The 12119-nt window shown below is 38.7% G+C and overlaps 1 protein-coding gene across 23 annotated transcripts in view; it reads left to right on the forward strand.

Annotated features, from left to right (window-relative positions):
• The window catches only part of CLASP1 (cytoplasmic linker associated protein 1), a 167001-nt gene that overhangs the window by 98239 nt on the left and 56643 nt on the right, over positions 1–12119 (forward strand). For 8 of the 23 annotated variants that reach the window (XM_085584911.1, XM_085584912.1, XM_085584923.1 and 5 more), the window contains 4 exons: positions 470–496; positions 1822–1989; positions 7075–7182; positions 10735–10797. In XM_085584911.1, the coding sequence (XP_085441037.1) occupies positions 470–496; positions 1822–1989; positions 7075–7182; positions 10735–10797 (366 nt within the window). The remainder of the gene's footprint in view (positions 1–469; positions 497–1821; positions 1990–7074; positions 7183–10734; positions 10798–12119) is intronic. The other 15 variants (XM_085584924.1, XM_085584931.1, XM_085584932.1 and 12 more) reach the window with 5 other exon arrangements.

A 12119-nucleotide genomic window follows, 5' to 3' on the forward strand; every position in this document is an offset into this window, starting at 1 on the left:
GACCTAATTTTTCTATAGAATGCCTTATGAAGGTTTAGGATGGTCACCTGCTGCCTTGGTCTAGATTGCTGCGTTTCCAGCCTAGCCCAACCAGATGTGATCTTTATCCTTAAACCAAATGTTGCACGGAATAATTTACAAATTCAAATATAATGAGTCAGTCGCAGGACCAGATTCTCCATGCCCACACAGTGGATAACCGTGTTGTAATTTCACAGACTGGGCTGGGGTGCAGTTTAGAGCAGAACTTGGGTCTTGGTTGACATTTTCTGAGAAGTTGGTCAACTTTGGGAAGTTAGCTGCATCTGCACATTAATTCACTGCATTCTGCAGAGGCTTTAGGAGTGACATGTTTGTAAATAAATCTGTCTGTATTGTGTATAGCACAAACCGCATGCTGAACGCTGTATTGTCTTGCTGTCTTTTAATCCACTTTTTGCCTGTCCCTTGGTCTGCCCTCATAATCAAGGATCCAGATCAGCTAATCCTGCTGGTGGTAAGAAACGTTTTCCCTTTCTTGCTTTTTCATGTTAGTTCCTTCACATTTTTTAACTGCTAAGCTTTTAGCTTTCCTCATTCTCTCCTAACTATAAGACTTAAAAAGCATTTTGTTGAAGTCATAAAGTGTGTATGGCAGGTGATATGCTTTCTCCCACTAATCAAATATGGTAAGCATATGTTCTGATGTCAAAGCTGGCTCACTGCTGCAGCTCAAACCCTAGGGGCTGAATTCTTCTCTCAGTTACTTCAATACATCCCTGCTGACACCAGTGAGATGACTTTTAGGTCATGGTGGAGGACTGGTACCTGTCACTTTGGGGTGGGGAGAATGGAGCTGGCATCCCATACAGTATTGGAATATATTTGGTTGGTTCAGAATGGCTCTGGCCAAGAAATTGGAGGGGGCGAGTAAGTTTATACATGTGCTGTGTTATTGTTCATGAGGCTAATAGAGTTGCCTATCTTCTTACGTTAAGACAGATGAACAGTCTTCAACTTTTGTTGGACTCGTAACAGTATATGGAAATGAAATTTTTGAGAGATGCGAGATGCATTTCAGCAAGAAATTGGTGTGACTGTAGGCTCAAAATGTGAGCTTGCCTGAGTATCCTCTTGAAACCCTTTCAAATATACTTTTTCTGGTGTTTCAGAAAATGAATTTAATGTTAGGAATAGTAATGGCAACATCAGATTTTGAGGGACTCACTTTCATCATGTGAAAAATAAAGAACTTAGGTTTAACCAGCCAGATCTAAGTAAGCCAGCATCTCTGAGTTTGAGGCTCATGAGATTTACTCATTATTGTGCTGATTTGTTCAGATGTGGTGGGTTTTTTGTTTTCCTTCACTAAATTACTGCAGAAAAGCAGTGCCACCACTGCAGTGTAGCACAAAGCTCCTGAGCTGCTTTGCAGCAGGTGACCTGTGCCAGAAGCCAGGGCACTGCAGCACAGCTCTGCACACAGCCTGGTTGGTGTTGCTTTATGAGGAGGTGAGGCAGCCTGGAAACCCCTTGCTGCTGCAGCAAGGCTGCCTCAGCACCTCCACGAGGCTCTCCCAAAGCCAGCTTGGATGTTCATACACTGCAGTGTCTGCTTGGGCTTGATCTCCATGGGCAGCAGAGGGTTGCTGATGTCAGTGTTCATTGTCCACGGGCTTTCCTCAGTCTTCTTGAAAACTTAGAGGGAACACTTCCATTAGTATTCTGAGGGATTTGGATTAGATTGTTACTTAGAGCTGATTGTGTTCCAGTTTTGCTGCCAGTGTGTTTAAAATCTTGGGGGTTTTAATTGTGTGTTCCTTGTTTCTGGTTCTCTCCTAGCTGGTAGCCGGTCTAGTTCTCCGGGTAAGCTCTTAGGAAGCTCCTATGGTGGCCTGAGCAGTGGAACATCCAGAGTCCAGCCAGTGCCATCATCCTCAGAGAAGCGCAGCAAGATTCCTCGGAGCCAGGGATGCAGTCGGGAGACGAGTCCCAACAGAATAGGCCTAGGTAAGAACAGTCACTGCAGGGATGTGCTGGCGGGAGTGCTTGAAGGAGGGGCTTTCCTCTTGACTGGGAAACTGTTCATGTTGCTGTTATTCTTCTGAGCTTCTCAGCTGAGAAGTTAATGTGCCTGTGGTTTGTAGGAGAGTAATTCTGTGTTCCAGGTTGAGCTTATGGTTTCAAAGTAAGCCTAAAGATGTCATGATGTGTTTTTGGTTTGAAATTCAACATGGGCAATATTATTAGGTCAGGAAGCAAGAACAATTGTGGATAACCATCAGAGCAAAAAGACCTCATTTAAGCTTATTCCTAAAACGAGTAATCTTTACAATCACATGGAACCAAGGGCAAAAAGCACCTTCTTGGATTATTTTAGAAATTTTGCATTTTAAATGGCTTGCTTCTCTCATCCCTAATATCCTGGAGACACTTTCTTAGAACACATGTTAGACTTATGTAGTAATTGTTCTGTTTTTGATACTCTAGTCTCAGTGACTGTTATGTAAATATTCTGTAATAGTTTCTATTTTCAAATTTATCAGCAGACTTTTTTTTAAAGTCAGGTAAGTAAATATCATTATATATATAAAGACTTTGTGTATGTGAGTTGAAGTGGAAAGGTATTCAGTGTGGTCTCTGAATATTTTAATTTTTTAATATAAATTATTTTATAAGTGTGAAGCTAATGTAGAAAAACAAATTATACTGATTCTAAATTATTTTTATCTACAGAAACTTTGCTAGTAGATTGAAATGGATTAAAATTGTAGCCTTACTGTTGGCAATTAAATTTATAACTATTGCCTTAGCAATAGTTTTATATTTTACATTTGATCTGCATATTTAATTAGAGGCTGTCGTTAATAAAGAACTATTTTATTAATTCTTTACAGTATACTGAAATGAGTTTAAAGCACCTGAGTGTATATGCCGTTATGATTCATAAAAAATATTGCGTATTCATTGTGACTGCTTTTCCAAATTCTGTGTTCTTCTCATGTCTAATCTATTTTATGGGCTCTGTATGAATATATTATGCTTTTCTGTTCATTGCTTTTAAATGTAAAGTGCCTCCCAAATACTAGAGGTAATTGTTCTGCTATCACTGTGTAGAAGAAGATTGTTTTTTAGGAAGAAGCAAAGAATGGTGGATGGTACCATCACACATGTTTAAGCTGATCATCATACTATGTGGTCTGATCTGTAACATTCTTGAGCATCTGAAGGGAAATTACTTTGTGTAGAATCCTCACTCTTGGGTTGCCTGCTTTCAGGTATATTACAGGAGCCTTGAATTCTTTTGAAAGAGTAGTTTGTATAATTTCTCTGATGTGCTCCCTGAGAACATAATCAGTGCTTGTTCTTTGAGAGTGGGAGAGAGATCTGACATGTATCAATGTGTGGCTTTCACCTATTCCCCCCAGGTTGATGGACACAGCCTGGATTGAACTGTTATGGGAACAGGAGTGTTTGACACTTTACTGTTCAGTTGCAGAAATTCTGTCTATTGGATTTTGAAAGTTATAATACTGACCCAGATGGAGATAGCTTTTGAGCTGTCAGCTTTATACCATTATTCCATTGTACTTATTACTTTATGGCATAGTAGCTAACAGTATTTTATGCTTTTTTATTGTGTTGCTTCAGTCTCTATATTTCCTTGATACTTTATTTTGTTTGTTCATTTCATTAAATAAACTCCCACTCACCTTGATTCCAAATACAGAAACCATCCCTTGGAGTTTTTCAGGCTCTCCTGAGGCAGTAACAAAAATAAAGTCCTCTGTATGTGGATGGATGCCTGTTAGCATCAATACCTTGCTGCTAGCTTTGATTTCCATGATGGCTACAGGTATCTGTGAAGTAGATTCCTTTTGTGTGCTGGGAAACTTGAAGAAGATTTTGTTTCCTCAGAGGCAGCACATTCAGTGTTCTGAGCCCCTGTGTGGTCACCTGTATGTCTCTGCTTGTGACACTTCATTTTTAAGCCTGCCTCTGCTGTCTGTTCAGTGATATCCTCTTGGGGAAGGAGGAGTGCAGTCCACTTTATCTTGAGTGTTTCTTTGGGCTCCTTGCAGGAGATTGTGTCCTCAAATAGGTGATGTCCATTTCCTATGGATTGAAAATTATCAGCCTGAAGTTAATTCTGTTGGATGCTCTGCAGATAGTGTGGCACAGCTGTATCTGAAAGAAGTGAGAGATCCAAGACAGCCATTCTCCAAAAAGTGGAGTGAGCACAGCTGCCTATCAGCTTCATGCAGCAGTACTCTTTCTGTTGGGGTTATGCTGTGTACATTTATTGGAAATCTGCAGGCATTTCTTGACTTGCCTTGACTGGGTGTTCCCCACTGCAGAGCTTTCCTTTGGCTGTTTGGCAGAATTTCAGACTCTAAAATGCCGGTATTGATGTAAGAAAGCGTCTGCTGATTTTGAGTCTCCACTTAAGAATCATTAAAATTCACACCCTTATGAAATACCAGTTTCTTCCAAGTGGTAGATTGGTAAACAGGGGCACTTCCATGTTCTGCTGGTGATATTTGCATCTGTTGGGTTCCACTGGCATAAGAATGTTTGATAGTGTGTTTTAATAATGGTGTGAACCATGTCTAAGTGACTTTCCAGATGAAATTGGTAAAACTTAGATGTACAGTATACATTACAAAGTTGGAATATTATTGAAAACAACCCATCCTTGTCCTGTCCTAGACTTTCTCACAGCAGAACTGGCTGTGGACACACTGTCTGCTTTCATGCTGCCTACTCCTCTTAATCCATTTTGCTACTCATTCACTTGATTTCTGTCCAGCTTTTGGGGGTTGAGAATTCTCCAGTTGAGACTTGGTCTGTCTTCTTTGCTTTTGCTCCCTGCACTGCAGAGACAGGCTGTCACAGTGTGAGAGACTTAGCTAAATGACAACACTGCTGGCAGTGTCTAAAGGAAATAGTCTGAGTAGCTGATAAAAAACCTTCTCTACACAACATGGTGGTGAAAATGTGAGGCGGGTGCCTGGGAGTCCACAGCAGACTCATCCTTCAGTTCTTTTCAATCCTTTTTCTTTGTTGTTTTTTTTTTTTTTCTTTTTTTTTCTTTCCTTGATTTTCTTTTGTATCCAGTAACATGCAGCTTTTATTTGACCATTAATCCTGAAGTACCTAGAGTTTGGCTTTGGGTGTTCTGTTTGTAAAGTCAGTATTATGTTACATCTGTAGCATTGTCCTACTAGTATAGGACAATGCAGATAAAGTGCATTTTCTTCATGCTGCTGCTGTTAGCTGGTATGGAAGGAGAATCTGTTGTGTGCATCCACTAATTTTTGTAATCATTCACATCTCTCCCTCTCTAAAGAGCCTTTACTGTTTTTAATACAGTTGTATTATTGAAAAGATGGGCAGATCTTCTCTGTTTAAGAGAAATTGCTGCTTGTGCAAACCTGATGTGAAGGCTGCCATTATTTATTCATGAAATAAGCATGAGACCCAAGAATGAGAAGTTTGCTTCTAGAGAGTCTGCAATTTCAAACCAAGGATTTGTGTGGAGAACTTTAATGTTACTTTTACCTGTCAGCTTTTTCCTTGTACGTCTGAGATGGGATTATTGTACTCATGGACCCTAATTTCATCCAGTTCTTAAAATTTAGTCTTTATTGTAAGATCATGTAACTCAGTACCATTACACATTATGGTGATCTAATCAGCTTGGTTGATAGCTCATCTCACATTGTCTGACATCAGAGGTCAACCGTCAGAACCATTAATTCATCGCAGAGATATGAACTGGGTTTTGCAAAATTGGGAGGGATTTGACAAAGCAAGAATCTGGCAGAAGTCTCTAATTTTAAAGCCTAAATATGAAGGTTTCTATTTTGTTCTGTACTGTTTTGCTTGAAGGATGCTAATATATCCATTTTATGTGAGAACACTGAAGCACTCTAGAGGAACTTCAGCTTGAGTCCAGGCATTTCAGTTCTGTATACAAATCAATAGAGATTTGTAAGAATATATATATATATTCTGAAGCATGCAAATGACATTATTTTTATAAAAACAAGGATACAGTCAAAGTATTAGTACGTTCATGTTATGCATATGTACATCTGCCGTGTTGTCACCAAAGCTGGTAGATTAGGTTTTACTCTGCACCTGAGAAAACTCATCAACGGCGATTCCTGAACACTTGAATTATGCTACTGCCTTTTTAAAACAGCAAGGGAAATCTTCCTCTTGTCATTAAATTCTCCTGACAATTAACTGATGGTTTTTGCCCTAAGGAAATACTGTATTCTTCATCAGGCATAAAGCTTACTAAATAACTTTCTGCAAACATTTTTAAAACATTCAGTGTCTCAAGCATCTGCAGGTATGTAGGGTTTTGTACAAGTAAAGAATATAATTTATAACTCCCCTGAAGTGTGCATATGTCTCAATCTGTGTGCATATAAAACCATAAAGATAAACTTCTTGAAATGTCTGTGGAATAGAAGTTAGCTTCTGTTAAATATCTGAAGCTACTACTCTTTTCTAATTCAAATCACTTTTTAACCTGTCTTTCAGGTATTCAGGTTCTAAATATTTTTCCCAGTATCTTTCATTAGAGAAAGATAACTCTGCAAGTCTGTGCAGTACACTTTTTTTTCCCCTTAGGATATTTGTTCAAAAAACTCTTCTTGTGAAAGTCAAATCTATGTAAAAACATCATATCAGTAGTACTTAAAGAAATTTGTTCCAGAAGGATGTTTATTTTAAAAATAAGGAAGAAATATTCCAGAAGGGTTTCTTTCAGCCTCATCTGTTTTGCAACAGTAGAACTTCCCTAAATGATTGAAGATTCCTGCTCTACTTGAATAACAAAACTTGGATTGCTTAAGAAAAAAGCAGACTGTCAGCCAGACATTAATGCTGCTGAAATTTCACAGCACAAACACAGCTCAGCATGTAAGGTAGTTGGTTTGTAAAGAGCCTGAGCAGGCTGCTGCAAATTGTAATTACTAATGTAATTATTACCATAACTAACAGAACTGTGACTTGACTTTGAGCTTTCTGTCCTCATTAAACTTGTTCACCTTCTCTGAAACTCTCCATGCTGCATGCTAGCACGGAGCAGTCGTATCCCCCGACCCAGCATGAGTCAGGGGTGCAGTCGTGATACCAGCCGTGAGAGCAGTCGAGATACAAGCCCTGCTCGGGGCTTCCCTCCACTTGGTGAGTACATGTAGGCATTGGAGCTTTAAGGGTCAGTATGTTTTTTTCCTTTTTCCCTTGTTGTGATTGCCCTTTCAAGACACTGCTAGGTGGAATGAGCTTTTTTCTGTCCTCCAGATTCCTGACACTCCCCATTTCCAACCCCTTTTTTTCCCCCTTCTGTTTTCTTCTGCATGCTTCAATTCTGGTTCTCAGTATTTCAGTGTTAGTAGGGAAATAGCTTAGTTTGAACTTTTACCATTTTTAGTTTCATTGATTCAGCTTGTATTGGGCTGTGCTGCTTTGCTTAATAACAATGATGGAAATCTATGGGAGGGCAAGCCTGGATTTTCTAGGTCACAGTGAAGTAGTTTTGTAGCATTGTAGCCTGTTGTTGAGTGACTCAATTATTCATGATTCGATTTTCTTACAGCTAGCTATAGTTACAGTGTATAATTTCTATCCTGAATCCTCCAGTGGAGATAGCAGCTGTCTTTTTGTAAAGGTTTTACAGGGCAGTCTATCATCAATTAAGTTGCACATGCTGTAGGAAACTTAATCAGGCAGTGTACAACCAAGGAAAGACTGAAATTTTAAAGGAGCATCATTAAACTGCAGTTAAAGTGTACAGTACAAATAGAAAATCTCATTACACTTACCTTATGCAGTTTTTCTGCACAATGCTGAATGCAGCAAGATAGTTAATGTTTCTGATCAAATGCCATATCATATGTTCAACCAAATACATTACTTCTTGTATCAAAACTTGTCATCTCAGACATGAAATACAGTTATCTCCAGGCCCTCTTCATTTATGTAGTAATTTAATGAAGAATGGTGTTACAATATCTATTTTGCACATAGTGGCAAATACTAAAAATTTTGTATGATGTAATGTGTAAATGGAACATAGCACAAGTTTTAATTTTGGAGAAGCCTTTGGGTTCAGGGATTTCATTGTATTGAGCTATAAAATAATCTGTTTACATTAATGTGTCAACTTCTGGTGAAAAATGGAAGGAGTTCAACTTTACATTCATAACTTGGTTCATAGCTCTTTAAGATAAATAGATGAACATTTTAGTGATTAAATGAAGCTGATTTCATACCAGACCTAGAAAAAGACAGTAGATCCACAACTGTAGCTTATTTTTATAGTTAGCCTGCCTAGCTTCAATTTTGGATGAAGTCTTTTTTCTCCAGCCAAAACGTATAAGTAGGCTGGATTTCAGTGTTAGCTCATCAGTGTTCTGTGTCACTGTGCTATGTTTTGTTTATTTTATTGAAAATACAGTCATTGAAGTACTGTCTTGACCTGTGTTCTGAAAAGCAAATGCAGTGTATCAGAACCGTGGTTGGTGTGAGCTTTGTACACTTCCACTGGTGCTGAGTCTGACGCTTACACTGACTGTAAAATCTCAGTTACAGATGTCTGTTATACTGTTTTATTGAGAGGAAATTGCAAAGAAAGAATAATCTCATTTTAGCTCATGCTTTTTAATTTCCTGGAGAGTAATTAATTTCTAGAAATACATTGTTATTAGGTCATAAAGGTTACATAGGGAAGAAATACCAATGTAACAACAGTAACTCAATGTAGTTGTTACCCTACTACCTTTTTCTTTGCTTTCATTGAAATGCTTTAAGATCAAATGTGTTTGTGAACTTGTTAGTTATGTGGTGTGTAATTAATCTCAAAGAAATTTATATATGTTGGTTTAAGCCAACTGTGGTTCTCTTACAGTATTTTTAGAAACCAATTAATCTTGCAATAATGCAAAGGGAATATAATCCTGCTGTTCACAGTCTGGTTTGCTTATAATTATTAACTTGTATATTTGTGAATTATATTTAGAGTAACTAAATGGAAATGACAAGATTCTTGCATTTTATAGTATTATGGTCAGTGTCAGCACTGACATCCTATTGTTTTGGGGCTGCAGTGCAGGCATACATGTCTGTGTATTATGAGTCCTGTTTCCTAAGTTAGTAAAAACAGTCAAGAGTGAATCTGTACTCAGCTTCCTTACAGAGATGTGGGTGTTTGAAATTTTTTTGTTATTATTGTTTCTCCCTGGGCCTTGATCTTGCAGTGGTGTCCACAGGGGCACAGTGGCTAACTTGGGGGAAGCAATTGTGACCTACAAACCTTAATTGTGAAGTTCAGTGTGTAATCCTGCACTGATCATGCAAATCTTTTATGAATTTACTTATGTTGTCAGTGGGATACTACTCTTGAATAAATGCCTGTGTTCTCCATGTCCAAAGGCCATATTGCATATTGCTTTTAGTGAAGCTCTCAAAGTCAGAAAAACCCAACATTCTATTTTTCTCAACATTGCTGATTCCTATTTCATTATATTAGTATTTGTGTTTATGAATGCTTTGCCTTAAACAGAAGACTTAGAATTTTCTGCTGCACGCTTATGTGCATAATTGACAAAGCCTATTTGTATTGTAAGGTGATTCTGCTTTATTTTTTCAGTTTCTTGACAGTACTAGTTATGATGTTAAAGCAACAAGGCCTTCAGTGAGTCTGTGGTGATGAATTGCTTAAATGAACAATCGGTTTCTTGGGTCAGTTGCTTTGAGCTGGTGAGCATGTCATTGCTAGACATAGGGAAAACTTCTTTAGAAAGACAAAATTTCTGTAATTTGGGAATGACTGGGCCCATTTTTCATTTGCTTTCATAAAGAACTCACTTGTATGCTGAAGCCAAGAACTGAAAACCTCTCCAAAGGCATTTTGTCATTGATGTGCTGCTAACAACTGAGAATTGAAGTGGGAGCTATATTTGGCTTAGGCTCCTCTGCTACTGTGTGCACTCCATTGCTTTTAACAATTTGTATACATGTGTCATTCTCGATGGGTGTGTGATGTGCATATTCTCCTTAGCTCTGCATGTACATACTGAAGTTCAAGAAACATATATGCAAAATTTGTTAAAAGCAAGAGATCTTTGGAAGTAGCAACACCTGAATATGTGTGTACGTGTGTTTATTTGGAAAAGAAACCAACCCGAGGACCTCTACAGTGGTTGGTGACCTCCCTGTATGACTCTTCCTACTTATGTGGTTACGCATTCTCTTTGTTAACGTTGATTTTATTATGCATAGGCTAGAATGTTGTGGAAAAATACCTGCAAGCACAATTTGTAACCATTCCTCATGGCTTCACTTTGGGGTTTAGATCTGACACATCTAAACCCTTCTCTGTAGTTACGTGCTCCACGTTCTCGTGACGGCTGCCTGCCAGACCTGCAGGTCTGGAACATGACTGATGTGCATCGGGGTGTTTTTGCTGAGCTGCACCCAGACTGGGACTGTTCCAAATGAGTTTGTCATGCATCCTGTTACTGGTCACGAGGGGAAGGGGGGGAAGCTCCAGGTAGAGGCGTTGCTGTGGGGCTCGCACTGTAGCTGTTCCGCATCCACGTGCAGCGCCATTCCCCTGTCACTATGAAACACCTCTGCCGGTAGCGGTCGCACGCATCCCCTTTGGATTGTGGCATTTTCTGTCTCGGGTTCAATGTGTGTTAATCCTGTGGGTGTTGCCATTCCTTCTACTTGCAGCTTCTCGACGTCATTCCAGGTCCACTAGTGCTCTCTCCACTGCTGATTCTGTTGGGCAGTCAGGTGAACAAGCGCTAACTGCATGAATCCGCTTCTTATACGTAGTCTTGTTTTACACCATCTTAACATTTGCCATCGTGTGCATCAGCCAGCACTTGGCATGTGCTTCTCACCACTGCGGGGCTTTCTGTTCTGGTTTTGTTCAACGTGGCTTTTTGTTTTGAGTTTAATTTATTGGATGTTTTTAATTTTGTGTATTTTAGGAACATTGTGAAAAGTGTTTAAACAAAGGGTGATCCAGGGCTTTCTCAATTCTCCTGTAAATTTGATCAGTTGTGCAGCATGGGCTAAATCCTGACTGATGCAGAGTACTTGCAAATTCTTTTTCCTCTTTAGCAGTGTAGCACTTTCCAGTGTCTAGGACAGGATCCCAGTGGGTTTCATCACATTTATTACTAAATATTCTGGACTCCTGTCTCTATTAATGAAAGTTCTTTGTGGGATCCCCTCCAAAATACACAAGATACACAAGAGCAGGAAAAATTAAGCACCTGATGAGCTTTCAGACTGAACTTTGGAGCATAACACATGCTGATCCATTCTTCATATTAGTCTCAGGGCCTTGTCCAAAGTACATGGAATTTTTTGAAGGAAAAACAAATCCCTTAATTTCACTGGGCTTTGCATAATGTGACTGATGGTTACATGTAATGAGAAAAATCTGCAGATTCCAGTTACTTCTGTCCCTCCCCTGTACTGGATTTGCAGTTGTAGAGAATGTGTAATTCCTTTTGAAATAAGGATATTTTACTGGGAATCTTAAAAATAATTGAATGAGGGTTAGCTTTGGGACAAGAGAGACATAATTGTGAGGATGAAGGTAATGTAGAAGATGAGGGCTTCAGTGTTTTCTTGAAAGCTAAAATCTTACAAGGAATTTGTTATACTGAAAGTTATTTAATTAATACCCTTCAGATAGGGAATGAAAAATACTCTGTTTCTCATGAGTCTAGTTAAATGGCTATCACTTAAACTCTCAAAACATTTCCCTTATGTTACTTAACAGAAATGATGCAAGCTGATTGACTGGCATTTTTCAGATAATAATTTGAATTTGTAATTTAACCAAAATGATTAAAAAATATTTAAAATAGCTCAGTTGTAATACAAATCTAAGTTTTGTTTGCTTTTGGCTTCCTGTAATAGTCACTTCATGTTTGGCTCCTGTGGTTTGGTACAAAGCATAATCAAATTTTGTGCGGTTACCTGTGTACTGCAGAAGGCCAAAATGCTCTAAAAGATGGCAGAATAGGATTAATAATGGTGGTTGCAAATTTTCACCAAGTTTGTAACAAGTATAATGAATGACTCTAGCCAGGAAGACA

The sequence above is a fragment of the Lonchura striata genome, chromosome 7, assembly GCF_050655825.1.
Source record: "Lonchura striata isolate lonStrDom1 chromosome 7, ASM5065582v1, whole genome shotgun sequence".
Taxonomy (NCBI): domain Eukaryota; kingdom Metazoa; phylum Chordata; class Aves; order Passeriformes; family Estrildidae; genus Lonchura; species Lonchura striata.